General features: G+C 42.6%; 3 protein-coding genes across 6 annotated transcripts in view; all 3 read right to left on the bottom strand.

The window, feature by feature from the left end:
* The window catches only part of actn3b (actinin alpha 3b), a 43,579-nt gene extending 38,674 nt beyond the window's left edge, over positions 1-4,905 (bottom strand). The window contains exon 1 of one of the 2 annotated variants that reach the window (XM_070547957.1): positions 2,041-4,905. In XM_070547957.1, the coding sequence (XP_070404058.1) occupies positions 2,041-2,175 (135 nt within the window). In that variant the 5' untranslated portion in view covers positions 2,176-4,905. The remainder of the gene's footprint in view (positions 1-2,040) is intronic. The other variant, XM_015946403.3, reaches the window with a different exon arrangement.
* rbm14b (RNA binding motif protein 14b) overlaps positions 1-15,534 on the bottom strand; it is a 43,319-nt gene extending 27,785 nt beyond the window's left edge. The window contains exons 1-4 of the mRNA XM_054747480.2: positions 15,093-15,534; positions 12,109-12,461; positions 9,874-10,909; positions 6,082-9,726 (exon numbers count right to left, since the gene is read on the bottom strand). Coding sequence (XP_054603455.1) covers positions 9,426-9,726; positions 9,874-10,909; positions 12,109-12,457 — 1,686 coding nt within the window. The 5' untranslated portion in view covers positions 12,458-12,461; positions 15,093-15,534 and the 3' untranslated portion in view covers positions 6,082-9,425. The remainder of the gene's footprint in view (positions 1-6,081; positions 9,727-9,873; positions 10,910-12,108; positions 12,462-15,092) is intronic.
* A 3,099-nt stretch (positions 15,535-18,633) lies between these two features.
* ccs (copper chaperone for superoxide dismutase) lies at positions 18,634-25,835 on the bottom strand. Of its 3 annotated transcripts, none has more exons than XM_070548938.1 (8): positions 25,683-25,835; positions 25,420-25,492; positions 23,866-24,003; positions 23,416-23,590; positions 20,123-20,183; positions 19,894-19,971; positions 19,710-19,821; positions 18,634-19,044 (listed from the first exon to the last, which is right to left on the bottom strand). In XM_070548938.1, the coding sequence occupies exons 1-8, from the start codon at positions 25,809-25,811 to the stop codon at positions 18,938-18,940; spliced, it is 873 nt and encodes a 290-aa protein (XP_070405039.1). In that variant the 5' UTR covers positions 25,812-25,835; the 3' UTR covers positions 18,634-18,937. The 3 variants fall into 3 exon arrangements, with proteins under 3 accessions (XP_070405039.1, XP_070405038.1, XP_070405040.1); XM_070548937.1 differs by having other exon boundaries at positions 19,718-19,821; XM_070548939.1 differs by having other exon boundaries at positions 18,852-19,044; positions 19,686-19,821.
* Between the last annotated feature and the right edge of the window lie 465 nt (positions 25,836-26,300).

The following is a 26,300-nucleotide window of genomic DNA, read 5'->3' as shown; positions in this document are numbered from 1 at the left end:
CCAACCCGGGGTGAATATACCAGCCTCTCTCTGCTACCATCTGTTGAGGTTTCTCAGCCTGTCACTTTGGGAGGGGGGGTGGCATTTTAAACAGACAGAAAAGTTCTGCACGTTCACCCCAGCTTGTGTTTCTAAGGTATAAGAAACAAACAGATAAGATGTGAATAATTGTCATTGAGAATAAAAATGTGACTGAAGTATCTGCTGCTTGTCAATGTACATGTTATAGAAAAAAATAAAATAATCTGGAAACATATAAAATATTTTTAAAATATGCACCTACAACATATGTTGTAGGTGCATATTATTGTAGCATTGCAGGTATATACCTACAATGCTTTTACAACATCATTGTAAATGATGGAAAAACGTGAAATATTATCTAGTTATCTTTGAGGAATTTTTAAACCAGATTTAGGAGGATTAAACTCAAAAAAACAAACATTCGCTCACACAATTTCATCCTGCAACAACTGACGTAAAGTGTGTGTGTGTATTTATGTATGTATGTGTGTGTGTGTATATATATATATATATATATATATATATATATATATATATATATATATATATATATTCTCTAGTGTTGAAAAAAAATATTAACCCCAAAGGATTAAGATAATGACAAAGGGTGATTTAGTTTGCACATACACTTTAATCTTTTTTTTTCTGAATAAATTATTTAACATAATAAAATATGGCATACTAAATAAAACAAAAATATGGAAGAAAGCAAAAGAGTTGAAGATCAAACTAGATTTTTAAGGATTCTAATTTTTGGTTTCTGCTAAATACTGAGTGATAAATGTAATAATAAAACATTCAAACTGGAATAATAAAATCTTCCATCAACTTTAATAGCAGTAACAACTCCTGCTGAAACTTCTTACATGGGTAAAATACACACGTTCCTCAAATAATACAAGCGTTATTTGTTTTTTCTAACCATAATTCATAAACAACTTAATTACTAATCATGGGTTTTAACAAAATAATACCAAAGTTAGTACCTACACCCTAAAAATTTCTAATTATCAAATAAGTCAGTTGCAGATAAATAGCTATACAAACATGATTTTCTTGTGCCATGGGCAGCTATTACTGGGCAGCTATTTTCAGACTGGACTCCAGGAATTTTGTGGAGGAGGTAGGTCGCAGCTCATCCAATATGGCAACCAGGTAGCTACTAGCTAACGGAAAACAAGCTAAACAACCCAAAAGTATGAGATAAAACACACTAATATCCACTTTGTGTTGCAAGGAAATGTTTGATAGACAACATATTAGTTTTTTTTAAAGTTTCTTTTTTTAACCATTTCCAGTCACCTGTGTGGCTTGAATTGGTGGCTCATTAAAAACACCTGCCAGACTAGTTGCCGGGCCAGCGAGATGCCATTTCAACAGTGGCCTGCTCTTAAGCTAGCTCAGTAAGACTAATAATGCCAGAAAAATGTTTGTATCATCATGAAGTAATGTCACTTTTTTTTAATTGATCGAAAATTTCATATTTTACTTTTTGCACCTCCTTTTTCTAGACTGCACTAATCTTTTTTTGTGAACCTTTAAGATCATTTTTGTCCTCATTCCTTTGGCATGGACTAAGTGAAGTTAATTATACAGGTTTATACATCTGTGTGCAATTTTCAGGTTAAGACGTAAATGTCAGAAAAAGAATGGGGAGGGTGATATTATATTTAGTCAGTCTGCAAGGCAATCGGGGGGAACTGAAAGACAATACTGAGAAAGTTCCTCGGCCCAAAATATCTGCCCACACAGCTTCCAGTGGGACTGAAGGGCCAGGTGCTGGGACAGCCAAGGCACAGATGCTCAGTTTCTCACTACTGGTTTCTTGAAGTTCTTTCAAGACTTTGAGCAAATTAAATTAATATACACCTGATCACACTGTTAAATGTGTTTAAATACATTGTAAAGCTACACACTGATGTGATGGTAAATGCCCAAAGAGTAAATCTGTGCTAATCACACACAGCAGCAGCATAAGCCTAGCCTGCTGTTTAGAACCTTCACATCCAACCCTACCTTCCTCTGCTGCTTCTCCCAGGCAGGGTCCAGGAGCAGGTCCCTGTCCCAGTCTTCCTCCTGGGTCATGTACGTTTCTTCATGGGTGATAGTATAGGAGTTGGCATATGTCATTTGGGTCTCAACAGCTGTCATCGTTTCGCCTCTCTCAGGACTTCTCAAGTCCCCCTCAGCTTATAGTAAAAAGAAAAATCAACAATAGAGACGACGAAGTGAGGGCTAGAACCTCCTCAAGATGAGGGGGAGAGACAGCTAGGGGCGGCAGAGACCAGTCTCCACTGGCGAGAGGTGGCTGTGCGAACGTGGTGCTCCCACTAACAGAAGACCCTGCTGGCCGGTGCTCCTTTCCTGGTCAAAAGTGGCACACGTGACAGCACCCCATTAAGTATGAGAACCTTAAGCTTAAGTGTCATATTCTGAGCCTAAAAAGGCCTAAAGGGCGGGGTAGGCCTTTGAGGGCAGGGATAACAGGCTTGTGAGTGGTGTGGCAGTGTGTCTGTTTCACTTTCTCTCACCACGGAGGGTTTTATGGGCCGTGTAATGCACCTGTTGCTGTTAGTGATCCTCAACGGTAAACCCAGGTCTCTTTAGCTTAAGGCAACTTTCCCCCATGAATTACAATTTAATCTGGAAACTACGGGGAAACAAAAGACACTGACGAACAGTTCAAAAGCAGACCCTCCACTGGGGATAAGGAGGCAAAAAAGGCTGGAGCTTCAACTCTAACTAATTACATCAGCTAAGCATTTCACATTGCTAAAATGACGCTATTAATTTAACCATTTAGTCAGTACTTTTGCAGCATTAACTATCCCATTTTCACCTTATTGCAGATATTCAGTTGAAAAAAGAGATGAAGACACAATTAAAAGAAAAGAAATTTATTGATGATTTTCATGCAGGCTGATAAATGCCTCAACATTTTCAGAAATATAGGTCAAAAGGCATACATATGCATACACAACCACACAATATAATTTGTGTCTATTTATCATTCACAGTAAACATGTTGACGCTAAACTTGACCTAACATTCGGTCATTTAAATCTCATAGTTACTTTGAAATGAGCCGATCCAGATTGCTAGTCTGTTAAAACAGCAAATTACTCAGCAAATCCTCGCATCTTTGAATCTAGAATGACTTGTATTTAATCTGGAATTTTAATTAACTACATTTTTCTTGGACCATCAACTTATTTCACAATGTGAAAGAAACCCTGAAAGGACCAATCCACCCACCATTAATATAATTCTACAGTGAGTTTTTATATTGAAGGAAATCATGTAATAACTTATGTGTTTCACAGTATAAACTGCATACTGTGAGAAGGATGAAAATATAAATCAATGCAGTGATAGGGCAGTATGAAAAACCTTTTATTCCAGGTTTTTATGGTTAACTATATTTCCCCCATACAAGATGTCCTTTAAAAGGTGGATGAATAACAATTTAATGAAATAATAATCAAAATTTCATGAATACTGACAACTTGGAAAATGTTCATCAAATGATTTTCAGTTTAACAAAATCATTTAATGCTTCCTCTGTTTTGATGAGACTTACTGATTGTTCAAGTTGTTGTATTTTCTTGGACTTCGTGTGAATCGTGTGCAGGCGAGACTTGCTGAAACGTTCTTTAAAATCATTAAGGACATTTGGCAATGATTCTACAAGAAACCTTGTTCTAAACGGTAGATAAGTTGGATGGTAGAAGCCTCCAGTGAACTTCATCACCTCACCTCAGCACATCGTCGTGTTTCCTCAAACAGTGGGAGACACCCAACTTTCAGCATTTCATCGTAAATTCCATCTCTAACGTCCAATTCTGAAATCCTGTCGATCCCGTCGCACAAAAATCTTAAGACCCTAATTATGGTGCTGAACTACACTGCTCATCGCTTTCGCCTACTCTAGATGCGATTACGTGTAATGTAAGGCTTTACTGTTGATGTCTACTTTGGAAAAAAATGATGGGCATCACTAGCATCTGATTCACATTTGAGCTAGAAAGGTCACATTAATAAAACCTCATAAATTACTGCCTTCAAATTCTCTACGACTTGTGCTTGAACTTGTCAGATGCACATACTTACATCTTAGTGGGCTTTGCTACAGAAAAACAGACATGACCTTTGAGATCCTATCTAATCAATAAACATACATGTGCATCATCTGCATACAGGAATTTTTAATTAAAACAATGACAGACGGAAAAGGAGTTTGGATGGAGGGGTGACATAGGTAGGAAGCTGTGGTGAACTTTGGCTAGCAATATGGTGCGACTGTGGTTTCAAGAGCAGGGGTTTTAGAGATGCATGGCTGTATTCACCCAAGCATGGGAAGCCCAGACTTACAAGCATCAGAAAGAAGCCTTCAGTGAGGAGTTAGGAGAGTGAAGAGGACAAGGTGTTGGGGGGAAAGGCTGGAAAGCAATGTACCCTGATCATGGAGGCTGGGGAAAAGAGTCAGTAAGCATTTCCTCCTACTGAGAGGTAACCTGAAACAAAGCTAGACTATGAAGAATTTCCTAACACTACGTGAATGGGCGGTGTTAAAACACAAGATATTGATGTTACACATGGTGCAAGACTTCTAATGGAATCAACAGGGTATGTAAATGATGTAATTCTTGCACATAGGTAATGAAAAAATACTTATGTCCAATATGTCAATACCTCAGGATCAAATACACTTTATTGGGACACACTATGGTCCTCCACGATCAGGTAGGCAAGGTTAAGGAGTAGCTTTTGGTGGCACAAATTATTCCGCCAACTCACCTCAGAATCAACCCTTTGGTTCTTTCTGGTCCACTTCATTTTTCCATGTTGTTTGTTAGGCAGAAATAGTGCAGGGTTGTCTTTGTTTTACTCCAATCATACAGCTGTCAGAGCAGACACCAGACAACTCAGGAATTACTAAAAGCTGGTGAATCAGGGACCATGTATAAAGATTTACGATTTTGCAACACTATATGGGGAAAAACTCTAACTCATACAAGTTACAGAAAGGAGCTGTACCAGAAAAGTCCTATAGGAATCCTGAGATTGATGAGAATCTACAGGTTAGACTGGCTTCATCACTGAAGACCTTTCTTATAGGACCTTTCTGAATGGCCTGAGAGGATTCTAGTGGGTCAACCCCTTAGTTTAGTAGTTCACATGTAATTGAGCTAATTCTTCCAAGAAACTGAAGTTAAAACCCATTCCAAAGCCATGGAGTACAAACCCATGATTCAACAGTTTCAGCAAAATATTTTGTCCAACACTGAAGTCTCTCTGTCACCTTACAGAGTCCAGAGGTAGGCAACCGCGCATAACACAGTCCATTGGCAAGCCCAGACCTCTATGGTAGCAAAATTGGATGGGGAGTTTAGGTCAGGTGGGTGGTTCTGGGAAGTTCAGTCCGAGCCAGAGCCACAAACCGAGATCCAAGGTGGCGGCGGTGGCGGCGGAAAAAGCATTGTGTGGGTGGACGGCGGAGAAGAGATGCGCATAAGGACAGCGGGGTGGGGGTAAAAGGGGGGGGGGGGGGGGGGACAAGAAGGGTGAAAGGGTTGAGGTCGGCGAAGACGGCGGTGGACAAGTTTGACTAGAGGGCGAGGGGAAAGGGTGGGGAGTGTCCGCATTTGCCAAGCCTCACTGATGAAACAGCACCCAAAACGCATCTTTTTTTTTCTAAAGCACACACACGAGCATACCATCACACCCTCTATCCACCAGCTCAAACAAAACACCAGGACACAGAGGGCACCATCCATTGATTTGTATGCTGATGCAAGACAGGATCAGCTTTGTATAGGGCTCGGAACCCCGCCCTACCTCGGCCCATCCCTCACTCCCACTGACGAGAAGCCCAAGGCTACAGGTACAAACACTGCCATTGCAGTAGAGGAGGGGTTACGAACTTGGAGAGGGGTGGTGATGGCAAGGGGAGGAGGAGTGTTATCAAGGCACAGTCAAAGGAAGAGGATGGATAAGGGGAGGAGAGGTCAGTGCTTTTATGATCTTTTTGTTTGTTTTTGGTCGTTTTTCATTTACCTTGGTGAAGAGAGAACAACAAGTTCTTGTTGTGGTGGTGTCACGCTTAAAGTTGTCCCCATGGCTTCATGTTGGCCGTTCCAGGTAGCAAGGTCACCTAATTCAGTTGAGATAGTTAGTCAGAGCTGGACTATTGAGTTCTTTCTCTCTCTCTTTTTTGCTTTGCGAAGTTAAAGATTATCACACATGCAGGTCTGAGAGTAAAGTGAACATAGACACACGGAAAGGGAGAAAATTCGGTGAAGCGGGGAGAGACCAAGACCAGACCAGACGCACAACGATCAACCCCAGAAAGAGGACCGCTCCACAGATCAAAATGCACCCAGGCCATTCCATCTGTGTGCCTCTCCCCAGCTCTCAACGCAATTTCAGCAAAATTAATGTAATTTATGGATATGAATCAATTTTAACTACCACATCAGGAGCACTTAGCAGTACTTGAATATGAACCAAAAAAGCACTGCAGGGAAGTAAGACGTTTTTAAGACGTTTTTTTGTTTGAGAGGCTGGAGAGAGGAAGGAGCTCCTACCCGCACTTACCCTGACCAAAGAGAGCAAAGCTGGGCCAGCATCTACACCTGTCTCCCCCTGGGTCCCCAGTCAAATGGTTCTGGTGGTCATTTTACACAAAAGAAACAGATAGTGGAGAAGAACATAAACAAAAAGAAGGCGAAATGTCCAAACCCTTTTGCTTTCTTTTACCACAGTAGTCAGCCAAATATTCTTTATTATAAGGTTTATAGTATTACATGTTCTCAATAAAAAGCATGCTGTTTTTCGAATAACTTGCCTTTTTTTCTCTTTTCTAATAAAAAAAGACTACATTAAAATACTTTTCTAAAAAATACATGGCAAACAAGACATTTCGCAAACCACATAATTCTACAAAGGATGCAACTGGTATGAGTTCATATATTCACGACACAGAGAGATTACGCTGTGAGATGCAAAAGTCGCTTTACCACTATAAACCACAGGAGGGAGGGGGAGGGGGGACAATGAGGCAGTCGGGTAATTTTCAGTGGGTCTACTTGTATGTGCATTAGACCGCTGTCAAATAATTCCAAAAAAAAAAAGATTATTTTAGGCCACTGAGGAACCAGATAGATTGAATTAGCCAATTAAGAATCTTACATTAATGTCAAACGTGCCACCTCACACAAGTTTTGATATTTTTTAAACTGTCTGGTAACCAGATGTGACGAATCCCACTTGTTAGGGCTGTGCGATTAGACAAAACTGAAAGCAGAAGGATCCAGCCAAAAAAAAAAAAAAAAAAACCTAAAGAGCTCATTCCCAAACGTGGGGCAATGTCACGGAATTAGTTAATATGCGGATGTAATAAAATACATCACGTGTTTGACAATCTACATATTATTCACTTGTTTTTATTGAATGACTTTCTCTTCTGTGCTGTGTGATGGAAAGGGACTGGTGGGGAGGATGCATGTTATGGAGAGCTGAGGAGAAGAGATCCACTGCAGGAAAAATAAGACAATTACCTCTTTAGCCCAAGGTTTATAATAATACCATGTCAAATACAAGGGAGAAAAACTTTTCGGTAAGTTTTGTCAGTGCGACTGACAAAAAAGCATGAAAGTTTGGATTTATACCGGGGGTGGGGGGTATAATACATCACTCGATCATGACTATAGTGTATGCTGAATGAGACTCTGGTATTAAAAATAAAGCAACACTCTTAATAAAAAAACTAAATTATTACATGAATATGAAGTGTACAATTTTGATCATTTCATTTCCAGATTGGAGAATAATTGTACTTTATATAACACATTTCCTGAATTTATGGTAATTATTGTTATTAAGACAGGAGATTTTGGTCTATTCGCACAGCCCTACCACCTACGAAATGCTGCAACGTAAAAAAAAAGAAGACAGTCCTTTTGCTCCTTAAATCTAGGGAAGATCTGGTTTTGAAAAGGGTAAATAAACATTTTTAAGGGGGCACTGGAAGACACTGTCCCACCTCTCACTTCTTGGTGCTATCACTGTCATTTCTGCTTAAAGCCAAAGGCTAAACCCGTGCAGCTCAAGTTTGTGGCTTTTATAAAACCATTTGATATAATACAGGTGTGCAAGTCTAAGAGAAAGCTTCATCACTTTTAGCTCTCTGGATCAAAAGCATCGGGACTCCTGTTACTCTACTTACACATGGTTTAAAAAGTAAAAGCACTTAAAAATGGGAGATTGCTCCACGTAATGCACTTCACTCAAGGCTTATAGGCACATAACCGACCTTGTCACTTTTAATGATTTGTAAAAAGGACACAATTTACAGATCCTTTGTAAACAAGTCATACACAAAATCCCAGGTAAACTACACTGACAAACTAAATTTACACTACTTCAATAAAAAAAAAGGCCTCTGAACACGAATGAGGACTTAATACAAAATATTATTAAAAAACTGGGTGAAATGTGTGGAATAAAACAGAACAGAACACAATCTACACTGGAATTTACAGTAAGAGGTAGGCAGCTGTAGTTAGAAAAAGAAAGAGGTGAAGCAGTGTCTTTCAGCGTGGGAGTCGGGATGGGACTCAGAGAAAGGGTCGAAGAGGGATCTGAGCAAACTTTACAGTACGTATATGTGTGCTTTAGGTCTACTATGCGAGGTGCAGCCTTAGCCGCAGCGGTTGTGCGTTGCGAAGTCAGGAGCCCGCGCATCACGCATTCACACATACTACATCCATGTCGCATCAAAGACAGACGTCCCGCATAACACATTAACCTTGGTTCTGTAGAACACGGTACAATGCAGCCAGTACACAATACGTGTTCATCTGACTTCCCATCTGAATGCATTTAAAATCTAAACTCATCAACATAAGGCAAAAAAGGTTTCAAATTAGCTGCCCAAAGCGATCATCTAGGCCTTTGGAGAATGGCTGATGCTAATTTTTGGAGATTTGGCCCTAGAAAATCATAACTGGGTTGCAGAAATAAAGGCATATGAAATGACTGACTGGATCAGCCTAATACTGGCACAAGTGTGAGACTGGCACAATAAAAACGATCAAAAGGAGAAGCACAAAGAATGCCCGTACAACAGATGAGAGAGCCTTCGCTTCAGGCTGCACTGTGTGTGCAAACCGGACCAAGGTTAGCTGATCAAGTCCCTCGTAAAGCACGCTTAAAAACCAAAGGACCCCCAGTTTCAAATGCCCGGCCAATACACTCCAGTGTCCCCAGGCACACACACACACACACGCACGCACGCACACACACACAAACGGTGGTCAAGTGTGATTGGAAAAGGTATGGGGAGGGTTGGTTTTCGAGGGCAGAGAGGGAAGAAGGTGGGGGCAGACAGTTGAGTGCAACTATCGGAAGGGGGGCTCAGGCGTGTGAAGGGAGAGTTCGGGTCGGTGGAGGATGGCCTCCTTGCGCGTGGGCGGCGGCAACGGCGGCTCATACACCCTGGGCGCAGCGATGGCAGCTGCCACTGCAGCAGCAGTGGGGACCACTGGCCTGAGCGCATCCAACGTAGCAACCTGCTGGGCAGACATTGCTGGAACTGCTGAGACTCCTGGCATGCCAGCAATGGCTGTCATAGCACTCTGAGGGTAGGCATACTGAAATTGAGGGTACTGCTGTAGCTGTTGGTAGTACTCTGCGTAGTACCTGAAACAATTGAGCAGATGTGGGGACAAAGTACAAAATTACAAAAACAAAAAAACAACAATGAAAGATTTTGAGAGATAAACCAAACAATCTGGTAACGTTTCAATGGCACTACACGGTCCATATCCGTCGACAGTCATGTCCTACCTCGCCATAGGGTCCTCTGCAGCTTCTACTGCCTCTTCAGATGCACGGCCAGCTGGTGTGGGGAGCAGGGGTCTACGTGGCTTGGCCCTCTGGTAAATAAACGGTTTCATCACAGGGTCTGGTAACAGAGGAGCCGACCTCCGTAAGGGACTCCGGTCCCTCTCACCAGATTTTGCTGCTGCTGCTGCAGCCACCGACTGCTGCTCAGCCACAACCTGCTGACCCTGCGCAAAGTAATGAGCCTGCCTGGCAGCCTCAAAGATGGCTGTAGCTGGGTCTGCAGCTCCCATGGCGCTAATGTGAGCATAGGCTGGTGTGGCGGCGCCATAAATTGCTGGAGCTACAGAGTAGGCGGGGTTGACTGCAGCCGCTGCCTGCATTTCTATCCCAGGAGTGGCTGTCAGGTAGACGGGAGCATTGGCGACAGCTTGTGTGTAAACTGGAGTTGAGTAAGCAGCCGCAGCTGCAGCCGCAGCTGCTGCTGCAGCTGGAGACGCAGCCACCTGGCCGTAGATATTGGATGTCAGTGAGCCGTATACCTGTGTGGCGCCTGATGTAAGAGCTGCCTGACTGGCTACAGTCCCATAGAGCTGGTTGGCAACATTGGCACCATACACCTGGCTCGCTAGAGCACCATAAACAGCTGGATTCACTGGGTTTCCATCAGTACGGGTGCCAGTGGTTATCCCTGTGAGAGCTGCATACGTGGGGTCAAAGGTGGAGGTGTTGTAGACTGAATTGTGCACACTTTGTTGGACCTGTAGAGGTAGGCCTGCAGCAGCGGCAGCGGCAGCAGCCAGGACAGCTGCCTGACTCTGGTACTGCTCCAGAGAAGGTTTCCCCACAGGGCATTCTCCAGCATAGTGGCCCTGCTTCCCACAGTTCACACATGGAATCTTCCCCGTGGGAGCCTGCTTGCTGGGCTGGACCTTTGATAGCTCTACAGACAGAGGACGGCCCTTGAAGGAGGTACCGTGCAGAGCTTCAATGGCCTGAAGAGCATCTTCTTTATTTTCCATGTGAACAAAAGCATAGCCTGTTGAGAAAAGAAATGGGCAGCGGTACTTGGTTAATTCTTTTAAGAACTTGCTTGTTTTACTTTCGGTATTTATTTATTTTTAATTACTGTTGTGTTACACATTTATGTTGTTTTATTTGTATCATCACATTTTATTGGATATTTTACATCATACATTTTACATATTTTCCATATTAGCTCTTGTTATTTTACATGTATTTTAATCCTTCCAGTATTTCCTCTGTGGAGCCCTCTGCCTCGGGACCGGTGGTCGGTGGCGGTGGCTGGGGCGCTCCTTGGGTAATGCCCAGGTAGTGGTGGGGGTTGCTACCCTCCCTCCCAGGGCGCCCTGGATTGGTGTCTTGGCTGCTGCCATGGATCTGCTGCTGTGGAGGCAGATGGCTCCCTTGATGGAGTGTCTTTCATTACCTGTCCAATCTGAGCTCAGCCGTGTTTACCGTGGTCTTTTAATGTGTTATATGAACGAGTGAGTGTGTGTGTGTGTGTGTGTGTGCGCGTGCCTGGGAATGGTTTGTGGATTGGGGTGAAACTGTCACAATTGTTTTAAGTGTGGGAAAGGGAGGGAATGTGGGTTATATGGGTCATTTTAATCTGTTAAGCACTTTATGTTGCATCCTATGCATGAACAGTGCTATATAAATAAAGTTTGATTTGATTATTTGATTTGATAAACCCTTGGATTTAGGACGTGGAGATTTGTTTGGACCTGACTGACAAGCTAACGGCTAATCCAACTGGGAAAAAGAGTAAAGTGGATTTCTGCCATCGTATAACAACTTCAATTGATCAGAACTGAGAAGAATGCTTTTTTTTTTGTAAACCCCAAATAAAATTTTCCTTACTATAGAATTCTATGGTTGTTTGGGGCAGAAGCTTTAATACATCTGGTTGGGATTTCAAAATCCCCTAATACAAAGCGACAAGAGGTGATATGAATATAATGTAACATTAATGTAAACTACAACTTTGAGTTGTTTAAAGATGATAAAATCCATTGTCCGTCTGGTCATATGTAATCTCTATAACAGCTAAGGTATTAATCATTCATAACATTTCCTTAGAAACCATGCTGAAATATCTGAGCTATACCTATTTATGAACACCCCTAAAACAAGCCAACCTTATACCTTTGAATAATTCAAATTCAATTCAAAAATACTTTATTAATCCCAGAGGGAAATTGATTAAATGTTTACCTTTGACTTTGTCACACTCGAGAACCTTCCCAAATGTCTGGAACAGCTGCTTGAGGTCTTCGGTGGTACACATCCCGCTCAGATTACCCACAAACACCTTTGTGGAGTGCAACGGCCTGCCCCTGGATTCCTCCACCACCAAATTACGGCCGCGAAATTCTCGTCCATTGAGCTCCCGGATGGCTCGCTCCGCTGCACCCTCACCCTGCAGGTGCACAAAGGCAAACTGTCGAAGCACACTGCAGCTGACGACCTGGCCGTAGGGTTCAAAGATGGCAGACAGCTCCTCCTGGGTGGTGTCTAATGCCAGGTTGCCCACAAAGAGCTTGACTGTGTTGCTCTTATCCATGGCGCTGAATCAAAAAAAAGATAAAAGATAATTGAAGGAATGAAGTTTTAATGAACTTGTCAGCAGTGTATCAGCTAGTCATACGTCAATGTTTCACATCAGCAAACAAACTTCTATATCAAAGACAATCAGAGTACAACCCAATGCTGTTATCAAATTATGATTTTAATTGCCTTGTTTCACTATTACAAAAAAAAAACTACAGTGTAAAAAAAAGAAATCATACTAGTTATAATAGTCAAGCATGGTGGTGGTAGTGTGATGGTTTGGGCTGCTTCAGGACCTGAGTGACTTCCTGTAATGGAACCATAAATTCGGCTATACCATGAAATCCTGAAAAAGAATGACTGGCCTTAAACAAGCCGTTCATTGTGGAAAACCCTCCGGTCTTCCTTTTATGACCGGTATCTCCGAGTTGGACATGCATGCTAAACATGAAAATTTTCTTCAATTCTCATTAGCAGGTGTGAAAACTTAAACCGCCCGAGCACCATTGGCGGTAAATTTTCTCGTTGGGCGGTAAATAATTGACGACTTACTGCCCAGGTGGCACCCAAGCTTTGTTTGTCATTTACACTGGCGTTCACCTCTCATGTGTCCACGTGTTTGGGATACATTGTGGCCGCGCCCTAGGGGTGCAACCAACGGATCATCATTGATCCGCGATCTATTCAGATCTCTCTCTATGGTTCGGCACACATGCGGTTCACGGCTGATTTCTGCCTTTCTGCTCAAGGCACATGAGCAGTAGTGGCCATCCAGATCAGCCTTCAAATCAGAATCACCGGAGAAAGAAGACATCATGGTGAGTCGGCAACGTAGCTCAAAAGTTTGACTAAACGTCAACAAAACTGGTGATTAGTCGACTATTAAAATAGAACTTTGTGGCAGCCCTAAAAGTATGCAATAACTTAAAAGTGACAGTCTTGTTTTTGACCCACAATATTAATGCATGAGACTCAAAATCCTATCGTGTCTCGCTCCCCCTTCCAACAAAGTTCTACCCCCTGGTCATTACAGTAGTTAGTTTTTTAGTTAGTGGTCAGATGAGGTTGGTTTCAGATGGATGTTTTGTAGTAATAAACAAGCACATCATTTCAAAACTAAATTTTCTTTACTCTAGTTATCTTGTTGTTTGCTGATCTCAAACAGAGCAGGGGTTAACGCCTCCCTTCCCAGAGGGCTGGTATCCAGCATGTGTTAGTTGTTTCCCTGTTTCAACACACCTGATTTTAATCATCAGGTGATTAACAGGCTTCTTCAGAGCTTGGTGAGCTGCTGAACTGGTGAATCAAGTGTGTTGGAGCAGGGAAACAGCTAAAACACGATGGATTAGCGGCCCTTAGGGGAACGGAGTTGTCTACCCCAACATTAGAGTATCTGCAAAGGTCAAATACGTTTTCACAATGCTGTAAGTCAAAGTTTTACAGTGTATATGCTAAATCAAAGAACTCTGGTTAGATATTTTACCATTTAGAATCAAACTGGTAAAAATCCAGCAACACAAACCTGTCCCAGTGAAACAATCACACATGAACTCAAGCAGGAAAAGTTGTATTCAAATTTCACAACACCGCACAGGTCACAGATTTGCCTTTGAGCGTCCCACTGATGAATTTGATAAGACAGAAATGATTTGAGCGTCTTTTGAACACGCAGCGAAGGCGTTTTGACTGGGATCTCTCAAGATGTTATTCACCAATACTTGAGAGCAGGCTTGTGATCACCCCCACAGCCATGAGTCACCCTCATCCTCAGCACAGGAAAACATGCATTTCTGCTGAATAACTTCAGGGAAGGCTTGTGTTTATCAAATCCCACTGGGCTCGGAGTAAAAACGGTCACTTTCATCATACAGAATAGTGTTTAAATGTAAATATCCCCCATCTCTCTATGCAGTCTGTAAGCCTAACGTACACTGGAGAGATGTCCTGCCCCTTTTCCTCCTCCCATGCAACTTTTTTATGGCTTGGCTGTAAATCAAAGGGCATGAAACCGGAGAAGGACGTTTCTATGTTCTGGTCTAGGCTCCAGTGAGCTTCTCCCTTGAACAAATAAAAAAACAAACGAGTGTTTATTGTATGAGAATGGCTGCTGCATGCACACTGGGCTCATTAGAGGCAGTACTGGAGGGGGAATATGGCTTTCTGTTGACGCAGCACTACGCTGAGTAAACACATTTCCACTGTTGCCGTCATCAATTCAACTAAACTGACCTAAAGACGCATTTAGGAGTCTCTCGGGGGTGTTAAATGGCCAGAAAACATGTGAAGACTTTCGCTGTCGTGTGAAGATTCACGGATGATGCTGGTTTTAAACGAGCACCAATAGAAAGTGAAATACATGACACATTTCCCCACGTTTAGCCTACACTGCTAACAAAGAAGCGCGGTTAAAAGAGCAGGTGAGGGTCGCACGGTGGACAACAGTCACGTTTTTCCGCGCAGAGACGAATGCAGCAGTTGCAACACGGACCGCTTCCAACGCGACTACGCGGTTCGTCGCTGAGAAAAACGACACGTCAGGAAATATGTCGAGTTTAAAAACGATCCGGGGTCAATTACCTCCCAGAGAGCCCGAATGGTGATACTATAGCTAAAAAGAGGCGATTAATTGAAAGGATCTACCATCTTACCTAAGCGGTGCCGTGTTTCAAAATGGTAGCGCCTGCTTCCGTTTGAACGTCGGGCATTCTGCTGGGGAGGCTGCGGAGGGGGAGGGCAGCTGCTGCTGGACCCGGAGGATGCTGAATCCTCACGAAATAACTCCCCTAAAGACACGATACACTCCCACAGGGCCCCCCAAACCCCGCTGCGTCCATTACTGCCTCAGAAATGATACAGGCAGCGGAGTTTGTGCTCAAAACCACGAGTGATAAAGGAGCAGGACGTGTTGACAATGAAGTTCACCAGGCTCATTCATTTTGGGCCATAAGTTCAAGCATACTGTAAGCATTTATAGGTAGTCAGTTTGTGTGGGTTTTTTTTGTGTTTATTTTTGCTAAATTGTCATAATTATTTACACGAAGGCCCTCAGTCAGGAGAAATAAAGATCAGTTTTGACCAGATTGACGAGCTAATGGCTAGTCTTACCCCTACTTCACCGTGGAAGCATCAGCGGAGCGGAACTGTTTACTTGTGACTTTCGTTGGGTGCCAGTACACACTGGGAAAGATCACAAAATCCCTCCAGACTTCACAGTTTATTTATGCCATTCACTGTTAGCTCATTCGCTGCCAGCCGTTTCCTGATCGGTAAAGTCCTTCGCTGCCAGCGTTTCTCAACGTTTTTACTGTTTTTTTAAGAGTCACAGAACGTTGCGCGCCAGGATGATGTTGACGCCAAAATAACCAAGTGGATACTCACCTCTTACATCAGGAAGAATCCGCGCGTTTCAAGCGTTATCTGTTCTTTCATTGTTAGATTGTGATCGGCAGAAGCTTTTCCGGTTCGCTCCTCACTTTTTTCACAGTAGCGGCCCAAAACAATCTCCTAACACATGGATTTTTGATCCTGATCACGTGACGTGTGACGTATGCGGATGATCGGCTTTAGAGCTGAGATGTATGTTCTCACGGTATGGGGGCTTGCTCCAATGCCCACAGTAAAAAAAAAAATGCAAATGACGACTTAAGTCGTCATTGGCAGTGAACAGTTGGATTTAAAATGATGACTTTTGTCGTCAATGGCAGTGAATGAGTTAAACAGAAAAAGGAGGAAATTGATATTGCTGTTTGATGTCATATATGATGTTCTTCACTGCCAGGATTAAAGCAATGAAAAACACACCGCTGCACTCCTGGAATGATACTGGGAGTAAATACAATGTTAGGTCACTTATATTGAGGTAATCTACATTTGGGTTGACGGGATTAACCGGTTTGACTTTTAACCACCAACCAACACCACCCATCTATCCATTTTCATCCGCTTACCCGGGGTCGGGTCACGGGGCAGTAGCCTAAGGCTTGGTTTATGCTTGACGCATTTACTTTCTGCTTGGTGATGCGGCTCGCGGATGGAACGCGCTTCACAACTTGCAGCGTTTATGGTTCATGCGGCTCGTCTCTGCGGTGAGCCAATATTCTCCCAAACTGAACGGGGCAGCATGGAGCTCTACGGCATGCATCCAACACTACACCATAGTAGAAGTAAAAATTACTGTTGTTTACAACATGGCATTCTAGCATTTTTAACCGCGTCCTCGTCTTTTCCGACAGTGCGAGCTATTTCTCTCCAAGAATTATTGACATGTTGATCACGGTGATCTTTGAGAACTGAATCATACAAATGTTTGTAATTACGAACCTCTGCCATACTAGTTCTTGCCGGTCCGCCATGTTTTTCCGTGTCCGACCATCCGCGTGGTTAGAAAAATTTCCTAGGTGCGTGGTGCAGAAATTTTGGGCCATGCGGAGGCGCGGTGGAGGGGCGTGTTTGTTAAAATGATGCAATTTTGCCGCACGGAGCCGTGCGAACCTCGCGGACGCGTCAAGCATAAACCAACCTTAAGGCGAGAAGCCCAGACTTCCCTCTCCCCAGCCACTTGGGCCAGCTCCTCCGGGGGAATCCCAAGGCATTCCCTGGCCAGGTGAGAGACAGTCCCTCCACTGTGTCCTGGGTCTACCTTTAGGTCTCCTCCTGGTTGGACGTGCCCGGAAAACCTCACCAGGGAGGCGTCCAAGAGGCATCCTGACCAGATGCCCGAGCCACCTCAACTGGCTCCTCTTGATGTGGAGGAGCAGCAGGTCTACTCCGAGCCCCTCCCGGATGACCGAGCTTCTCACCCTATCTCTAAGGGAGAGTCCAGCCACTCTTCTGAGAAAACTCATTTCGGCCGCTTGTATCCGCGATCTCGTTCTTTCGGCCACTACCCAAAGCTCATGACCATAGGTGAGGGTAGGAACGTAGATCGACCGGTAAATCGAGAGCTTCACCTTCTGACTCAGCTCTCTCTTCACCACGACAGACCAGTACAACGCCCGCATCACTGCAGATGCAGCACCAATCCGCCTATCGATCTCACGCTCCAGTTTTCTCTCACTCATGAACAAGACCCCGAGATACTTAAACTCCTCCACTTGGGGTAGGACCTCATCCCTGACCCGGAGAAGGCATTCTACCCTTTTCCGAACCAACACCACAAACAAAAAGTAGTTAGCGGACCAAAATGAAATGTATGCAGCAGAACCAGTGTCAACAACCACTGGGACCACTCAGTTTCCATTTAAGAAGCGCTTCAAGTCTCCTGTGAGTGAATATTTTACACTCCCAAAGCTGCTAAATGAGAAATTCAGGATGATGGCGCATCCATCTCCAGAAATGGCAAAAAAAAGTTGACACCCCAACATGTTACCATCTCTGACATCATCATGCAGTTAAAAAAGCTGACTCAGATTATATACAACTGTCAGGCATTTTCACCGTCTATTTTCTATCAGAAGCTAATGCAGGAGATAGGTGTAGGAGACTATTTTCATGTTCAGTCTGCAAGCAAAGCCCAGAGTGCCTGATTATAATCAGACATAACTAAAAAAGTTTTTATTCAGTGCTTCATACCTTTACAGTTTCACTAAATGTTTTGTACGGAAATTCAGCAATAACTTTGGACAAGCTCCTTCAATCAATAACAAATAATTTATTCCCAAAAAATAAGTGCACACACAACACATCACACATTCATAACTGAGAGGGCATCATTACTTTCTATAAAAATGTTCACAATCAATAGTTAACTTCAAGCCATCAAGTTACATTCAGTCTGAAGGGAAACGGTTTTAAAGCTTCACAAGATCAAAATATGGGAATGTGTAAAAAACAAAACACCCTGTCGAGTCCGCCGCAGCAGCCATTCTAAATCTCACAATTTCACCAAAAAACTACAAATAAATCTCTCATTCGTGCTGTCGTCCTTAGGTCCGGGATGAAATCTGACTCTGCTGCTCATCGTACTTTTGATGCGAGCCACATTTACAAAGTTGGTTTTGTTCAGGATTTCTCCAATAAAAGGAATTCACATACTGCGGTAGATGCAAATGTAAGGCTCTGAAGGTTTAAGTCCAAACATTTTAGACTGATTTGATTCCTCTCAAACTGTTTTTAATGACTACAATCTCTCAGATTACTGCTAAACTGTAAACTCAGTGTAGCTCTGTTAGCTCTTATGATGAGTAACTATTAAACATGTGACCTGGAATAAACTTTAGCTGTGGACTGATTTTATACAACAGCTTTACTATTTAAACGACCAATTATCAATGGTAAATCAAAAAGTGCCCTTTAGTGCTTTTTCTTGAAGGCACTTAATGCAAGGTCGTTAAATATTTAATCACAAAGATGACATTAAAGTCCAGTTGTCTGGGACATCAGCGTTTCTCCTTTAGCTCGGACCCGTCCAACCACACGGGACGACCCGATGCGTCTGAAACTCAGAGGTGTGCTGCCGGCGTCTCACGGTCGGCCTTGCTCCGGCCTGTCCCCGCTATCGGCCGGTCCCTCTCCTCCCACAGCGTGACGCCATCACAGGCGCAGATCTTTTTGGAGTTTTGGAAAAGGCCAGCTGACCTGGCGATGATCCCACAGGCCAACCTGCAGGGGGCGACAGAGATAAATGACCAAGTAGTAACCAGTCTAATTATGGGAGGCAGCTTTTGTGGACTCATAAATCAGCTTTTATCACACAGCTACTCATTATTAATCCTATCCAAGTTCACTCTTGACATTATTAAAGAGCACCTTATCATCCACAAACACACGAGTGGATACTGGATATTTTATTGGATAAATAAAAACAATTTAAACTGCGGTGGCAGCCATCTTGAACCGGGTTAATCAGTTTTAGATGTAACTGCGATGAAGGGTTTAGCTAAAATCCATCCAATAAAAACACAAACAGGCAAAAATATTAACACCCACCAATAATTAATCCCCACATTAATTCAATTCAATTCAAGTTTATTTATATAGCGCCAAATCACGACAAGAGTCGTCTCAAGGCACTTCACATAATAAACATTCCAATTCACAGTTCATTAAGCCAATCAGAAATAATTTTCCTATATAAGGAACCCAGCAAATTGCATCAAGTCACTGACTAGTGTCAGTGACTATACAGCAATCCTCATACTAAGCAAGCATGCAGCGACAGTGGAGAGGAAAACTCCCTTTTAACAGGAAGAAACCTCCAGAGAATCCTGGCTCAGTATAAGCAGCCATCCTCCACGACTCACATTAAGACTGAATCGTTATCTCACACATGCACCTTTCGCCGGAGTTTCCCGTCTCTCTGGATGAAGGGTGGCCTCCCCGGCCCAGGTCGTCCTCCCCAGAGTCCACTACCAGAGATCGACCGATAACGTCCCAAACCTGCGGCATAAGGGTCCGTCGTTATTCTCCACACAGCACTGAAACGTGCCTCTACCTGTGTGATGGTGTTACCTTAAGCTGACGGTCCTCCAATCTAAAGGAAGCCCGTCCGTCTGGTCCTGCCACTATATTTCCCAGGTCTCCTACATGCTGGAAGAACAATCCAGCACACATAAACTACACGTGGGGGCAGGACGACTGACTGAGCCGAAGCTATGAATTTGAGAGATTTTATTTTATTTAATATTGAACCATTAAAGCCAGACTGATCTACATCTTATCAAGGAAAGATAATCCGTACCCTTTCTTCGTCACCCGGACCTCCATGCTGTTTTCCAAATGGGTTGTAGTGTTCTCCACAACTGCAAACAAAACAATCTGATTAGATGTTTCACTGCTGAAGCAAGGGAACTGGTCCAAAAGATGCCAGCAGGCTGTCCTGAATGGAAACAGACACAAATGTTCAGATTTTTGATGTTTGAATTATTTTTAACTCATATTTTAAGTTACAAATAAGAAAAAAATGCTGGTTTTGAGTGTAATCAAGAATGAACACACACCTGTTTTATGTAGGGGCTAAACAAGTAACTGTTGCATAAGCTTCGCTGTTCAGGATCCGCTTTTATTCTCTTAATGGAGCATTTTGTTTTTGCGCCACCATACATGTACAACATTTAGGATTTTCTGGTGGCTGCTCCATTAATACGATTATTAACCACTTTAACAAAAGTTTTATTCTGCTTGATGATTTTGAACGGTAGAGGGTTAGGGCAGCTGAAAAGAAAAATTATTCTGACTTTAATCTCAGAAGTCAAACGTTTGTCAGCCCAAAGAAATTAAATGATAAAAAAGCAACCCTTGTGCTTTTACGAACATGTTACTGTCATCCATCCATTTTCAGCCTCTTAACTGGAGTCAGGTCGCAGCAGCCCAAGCAGCTAGTGACAAATATTAATAAGGTTTAAATGTAGTAGCTAAAACTATAAACGAACGGATTTGGCTATTTAATAACAGAACAGTACTGAATCTAGGGGTAGACCGATATTTGTCCTTAGTAAAGCTGATTTAAAGTCAGGCGCATCCTGGGGCAGCCACGAGCTGTTGAATTATTTAGTTTACTGTATTTTTGCATTCACTAATAGAAAGCCTAAATCACTTCCATATCACGGATACCCGGAGGAACGAAAATGCAAGTCAACGGGTCTAAAAACACTATTTTCTAATCCGCTTCTCCTCACGTCCTGGATCACACAAACGTTGTGCTGCTATTTACATGAAAAGTAATGACGGGTGTTTTGACCATGCCAGTCACGTACTTTGAGATTTATCAGCTTGTAAAAGTTCATAATTAGCATGACTACAAACTAGAAATCGGCACGTCACATATGTGACATCACCACACAATCTACTCTCCTCAGTGCAGCTGCTACTAACTAAATGACCAGATTTATGGTGGTTCTTTCCTCCTGTGGGAAGTTTGCTGAACTTACAGCCATTTTCCCTTAGTTTTCTCCGTGTCTGGTTTGATGACGTCACTTTTGTGAAGCACACTTGTAGTCCTGGACTTATTTTCACACAAAACCTAAAATTTCGTCCGTCCGTCCGTCCCCTTCTTCTTCAACCCCTCTAGATCCAATAATGGCATAATCAATCTATTCCAATCTGAGCTGATCCATCAACTCGCTCCTTGATGGAATCCACCTTTTGTGCCAGAGTCTGAATCTTAGCCAAAGTTCCAAGCTTACTACTCATCTCGACAATTATATGAGTTTGTGCGTTCAAAGCACGATGTAATCCATCCCTGAGCTCCGGGATTGAGCCAATATTCCTCGAAAGCTCGTTAATTTTCCGGTAAGCCAGGTAACCGCTCAGGCCAAACAGCAGGAATTCCGACACCAAAATGATGAATATCCAGACATCTTCAGAATCCTCTACTGACAGTTGAGAGAGGCAGATCAAGTTCCACTGTTTCCAGGAGTCCATGATATACCGAGCTGGCTCTGTCCCAGAGGGGCACCCGGGAGCCCCTTCTCCCGTTCTAAATAACAGATTTAACATTTTCCCAGCATAAATCACAACTTCTTCCACAAAATGTTTAAATTAACACAACAAACACTTCCTTACAATCTGCCGGTTTCCATGGCAACACAAGCCTCAGGCAGTCTGAAGCAGAAATCTTCTCAAACATCTGGTGTTCTGTTTGCTAAAGGAGCGTTAAGCAGCTAAAACCTATAATTAGGGTTGTCACGGTAACCGGTATAGCGGTAAACCCCGGTAAAAAAGTTGACAATAAAAATAACCGTCCAGTTTTTAAAAAACTATATTATCTCGGTGGGTTTACCGTGGCCGCGGTTTCGGCGCGATGACCCTTACCAGCCACCGTCGCTTCAGCTGAAGTTCCCGCTGCGCGCACACGCACTTTTTAATTTGCAACGGCACCAAAACTTTGAAGCTGAAATAATGGCCGAAGGAGGCGACGGCAGCGCCCAGGACATCCATCAGCCCTCAAAGAAGACTAAATCGGAAGTATGGGCATATTTGGGATTTCTGAAAAATGCTGAGGGACAGTTAATAGAAGACGGCTATCCCGTTTGCAGAACGTGCAGGAAACAAGTGTCTGCAGAAGGCAGCAACACTTCAAATCTCATGGCACATCTGCGTGACCATCACCCACGTCTCCACAGCCAGTGCAAGGTAAGTTAACATTAGCATTTTAGCTGAAATGCATGACGTGAGGACTTTTGGTTGAGGGAGAATGCAACGAGTCACTATATACTGCAGCCGCAGCGTCCTCTGCCAGCATTTAAACCGTGTCACAGACACCCTGTTGCTGGATGAAGCATCTTATTTGTTGATGATGAAGAGAAATATACAATTAGTTCCTTGTCATTGATTTGTTTACTTATTCAATGCCATTTATACTTGAACATTTGGATTTGATTACATAGTGTAGTAGTTATTTTAGTAATTTGTTTAAAGTGGCTATTTATTTTAAATGCATATTTTTTAAGGTTGACTTGTACAGTGCTCAAGTCAAGTGTGGACTGGAGTTTTAGATTTTCATTTTGATAATGAAGAAAACAAGTATATGAGAAAACAAGTGGTGTTTCTTTGATTTGTTTACATATTGTTTATGTTTTGAATGTTTGGATTTGTATAATTTAAACCTGCACTGACTACTGTAACAAGTTCCAGAAAAATAAGCTATTTGTTCCTTTACTTGTGAAAAGTTGCACTTTTGCTAAGGCTTTGTGTTATTTTAGGTTTAATAAACAATATTAAACCTTTTCAGAACTATTTCAGTTTGTGTAGAACAGGACTATCAATGCTTTCTGAACATATGCAACACCGTTTAAAAAATACCGCGATAATACCAAAAACCGTGATAATTTTGGTCACAATAACCGTGAGGTTAAATTTTCATACCGTGACAACCCTACCTATAATAACTAATTACAGACAGCACCATTATCAGACTTTTCTTCATTAGTGTTACTTGAAAAGACCTGTTTTTGTGTCATCTTTGATCAGAGTCTAAATCACATGTAGGAATGAATCCCCACATCAGCAGTGTCGCTGAAACGGCGGTCTCACCTGAGGCAGTCCTGTGTGAGGTCTCCCAGGGTGTGGACGTGAAGCCCGTGAGCTCCAGGCTCCAACCCGTCGATGGTCCCGTCGATCACACAGTGGTGTTCAGACAGCTGGAGGAAACGCACCACGCCCTGGATCGACCCTGCTCCAGACAACATGGCCACCGCTGCACCCAGGTCTGTTGTAAACACACGGATGCCAAAGGAGAACTCCACATGTGTATGTCGACATAAACTACAGATTCATGCAAATTCCTTAACTAACAAATGATCCCCCGATGCCCTATGAGCTGAAGCAGCGTTGTACATTATATTTTATGATTTGATTATCATGATCAGATTATGGAAAGTGAGATATGGTGGAACAGTTTTGTCATTATTTAAAAAGAAAATGCTTTTTCTACATTCTGTTCCGTTTGTGTTTGAACTCCTCAATGCTCTCCTTGTTCCTCACCTTTCTCTGATCCCCCGATGCCCTTCAGCACAGCTCTGCGCCCGGTGCTCTCGATCAGGGCCTGGACCTCTACGCTGGTGAGAACAGACTCCACCAGAACCTCCTCCTTACCGACATCAATATGGACCGACTTCACTCCTGCAGACATGACACAGGGTTGTGGCCAATCGTGCCGCTTCATACTAAATCCTGTTTTTATTTGATAAAAAGTTAGCTTGTTAGCTCTGACCAAAGCGTTAAAAGTTATACCATTCATTGGATGGATGAGACTGAAGTTAGCTTCTGTTTCAGTGTTTGGTTAAAGGGCAATTCCACTGAAGTGTTTATCTTTATTGGGGCAGCAGTAGCTCAACAGGTTGAGCGGGTTGTCCAGTAATCGGAAGGTTGCAGGTTCGATCCCGGCTGTTGTGTCCTTGGGCAAGACACTTAACCCACCGTGCCTGCTGGTGGTGGTCGGAGGGACCGGTGGCACCTGTGCTCGGCAGCCTCGCCTCTGTCAGTGCGCCCCAGGGCAGCTGTGGCTACATCATAGCTCATCCCCACCAGTGTATGAATGTGTGTGTGAATGGATGAATGATACACTGTAGTGTAAAGCGCTTTGGAGTCCTTACTCTGAGAGGCGCTATACAAGTGCGGGTCATTTATCATATCTTTACCACAACTAAATCAAAACCTGCAGCATCTTAACTGCTCAGGTATTAATATGTAATATTAAAACATTAAAGAGCAAGTCACCCCAAATCAACTTAGTTTTTGCTAAGAAACTATATAAATGAATGTCTAATCATGCTGTAGACAGGTGTGGTCAGTAATTTGGCATTTTAGTGCATCTTAGTTAAAACTGAAATATTCTGCCTAAAACCGACAGTGTTGCGCCCTCTTCAGGTGAAAACTCTGCATTTGAATTTAAATCTGCCATCGCTATTGGTTAAGAGGTACACTATGACGGTAGCTGGTACATTGCCCAGCCCTACTATTTGGAGAAATTTGTTTCAGATTACTGCTAGAAGAAGTTAGCTGCAAGGCCTGCCGCTACTTGTAACGAGGATAACTGAGTGTTCTATCTCATGCATGTAATTTTTTCCAAAACGAGGAGCGGGCGGGTCTTTCCAGAAATTCAGAAGCATCCTCCACTTTACCTTTAAGGGTCTGGTAGGGGTTGACTTGGTCTTTAATTGATAATATTACATATTATTTAGGTTGGGGAACGTTTGTATGACTTGTGAGTCCACTTCAGTGATTTTGTCCACTTAGTATGAGAACTGAAAGACTAAAATATAAAAATATTTTTCTTGAACTTACACAAATCAAATAAATAGTCCACAAAATGCTTATTAATTATTGTACAAGTGTCAAAAACTTGAACTTTAACTGAAGGATTAGCATTGATATCGATTAGTTAAAAATGACGTAACTAATTAACTCTTCGTGTTGTTGGTTTGTTCTGCTTTTTATTTTTAAATTCGCGAGACTGTAGCTACACAGTAAAACCGGAAGTAGACGTGACAGTGATGGTCCAGCTGCATGTTTAGGTGAACAGTTGGTTCTCCTCACCTGGTTTCTCCTCTAAAGCAGTTCTGACTTGCTGAGCACAGCTCTCACAGGTCATCTGCACCGCAAACTCCAGCTGTGGAGGAAAAACTCGTCATTAAACTAATGTCCAAAACGCAACGAACTGTGGCCTGAGTTAGCTTAGCCGGAAATATGAACACTAAACAAGTAAAAAAAAAAGTAAGCATTTAGCTGATTTAATGGCAGTGAAATACTGCGAATGAACAAAACGACACGTTAAAACGTGTCTGAGATGACTATCAAACCTTGGTGGGTCTGTCCGTGTCCATGTTGTGGCTGAAGGTGGCCGCTCGGGCGATGAAAACAGACGTAAACAGAGCATTCCCAACTTTTCTGGAAACGGAAGTAAACCTTGAGCTGATCGTTGCCGCCATGATTGTCAGCGGCGTGTGCGCGCGGTTCCGCCATCTGGTGTCAACTCCTTGTTACTGCAACTTAGTAAACACGTTTTTAGTAAAAATAGATTTTTCTGTTTTTAGTTTGCATTTAGATCCGGTTCACTTTAAATGAAATGATGCTGATATTTTGATCCTACTAATAGATTTTTTGTTATTTTATTGTAGCTTTCAAACATTTTCGAATGTTTCCTTAATGTAAAAAAAATCAATGACGTTTATTTTACATCAACAACAACCTAAAAGTGAAACAGATAATTGTAAAATATAAATAAAAAAAACGATAAAACATTTTTAACATTCCACAACATACACAACATTTTATTTTGATAGTAATGACACCAACTAAGATTTAGTCATTTTCTGTTTATTTATTTATTTTAACATATTTTATACAGCTGACTAGCTATGGTGGCTGTTTTGAATTAAATTGAGAAGGTTGCAGTTTGAATCCCAGCTGTGCCTGTT

This window comes from Nothobranchius furzeri, chromosome 2 (assembly GCF_043380555.1).
Source record: "Nothobranchius furzeri strain GRZ-AD chromosome 2, NfurGRZ-RIMD1, whole genome shotgun sequence".
In the NCBI taxonomy this organism is placed as follows: Eukaryota; Metazoa; Chordata; class Actinopteri; order Cyprinodontiformes; family Nothobranchiidae; genus Nothobranchius; species Nothobranchius furzeri.
The sequence above is the reverse complement of the archived record's forward strand: the minus strand, read 5'-3'. Positions and strand labels throughout refer to the sequence as shown.

Coding starts and splice junctions, on each gene's coding strand:
- ccs (XM_070548937.1), bottom strand. CDS start 25,811: ATGGCGGCAACGATCAGCTCAAGGTTTACTTCCGTTTCCAGAAAAGTT. Junction 25,493..25,682: donor ACACGGACAGACCCACCAAG/GTTTGATAGTCA, acceptor TTTCCTCCACAG/CTGGAGTTTGCGGTGCAGAT. Junction 20,184..23,415: donor CTCACACAGGACTGCCTCAG/GTGAGACCGCCG, acceptor TTTTGTTTGCAG/TTGTGGAGAACACTACAACC.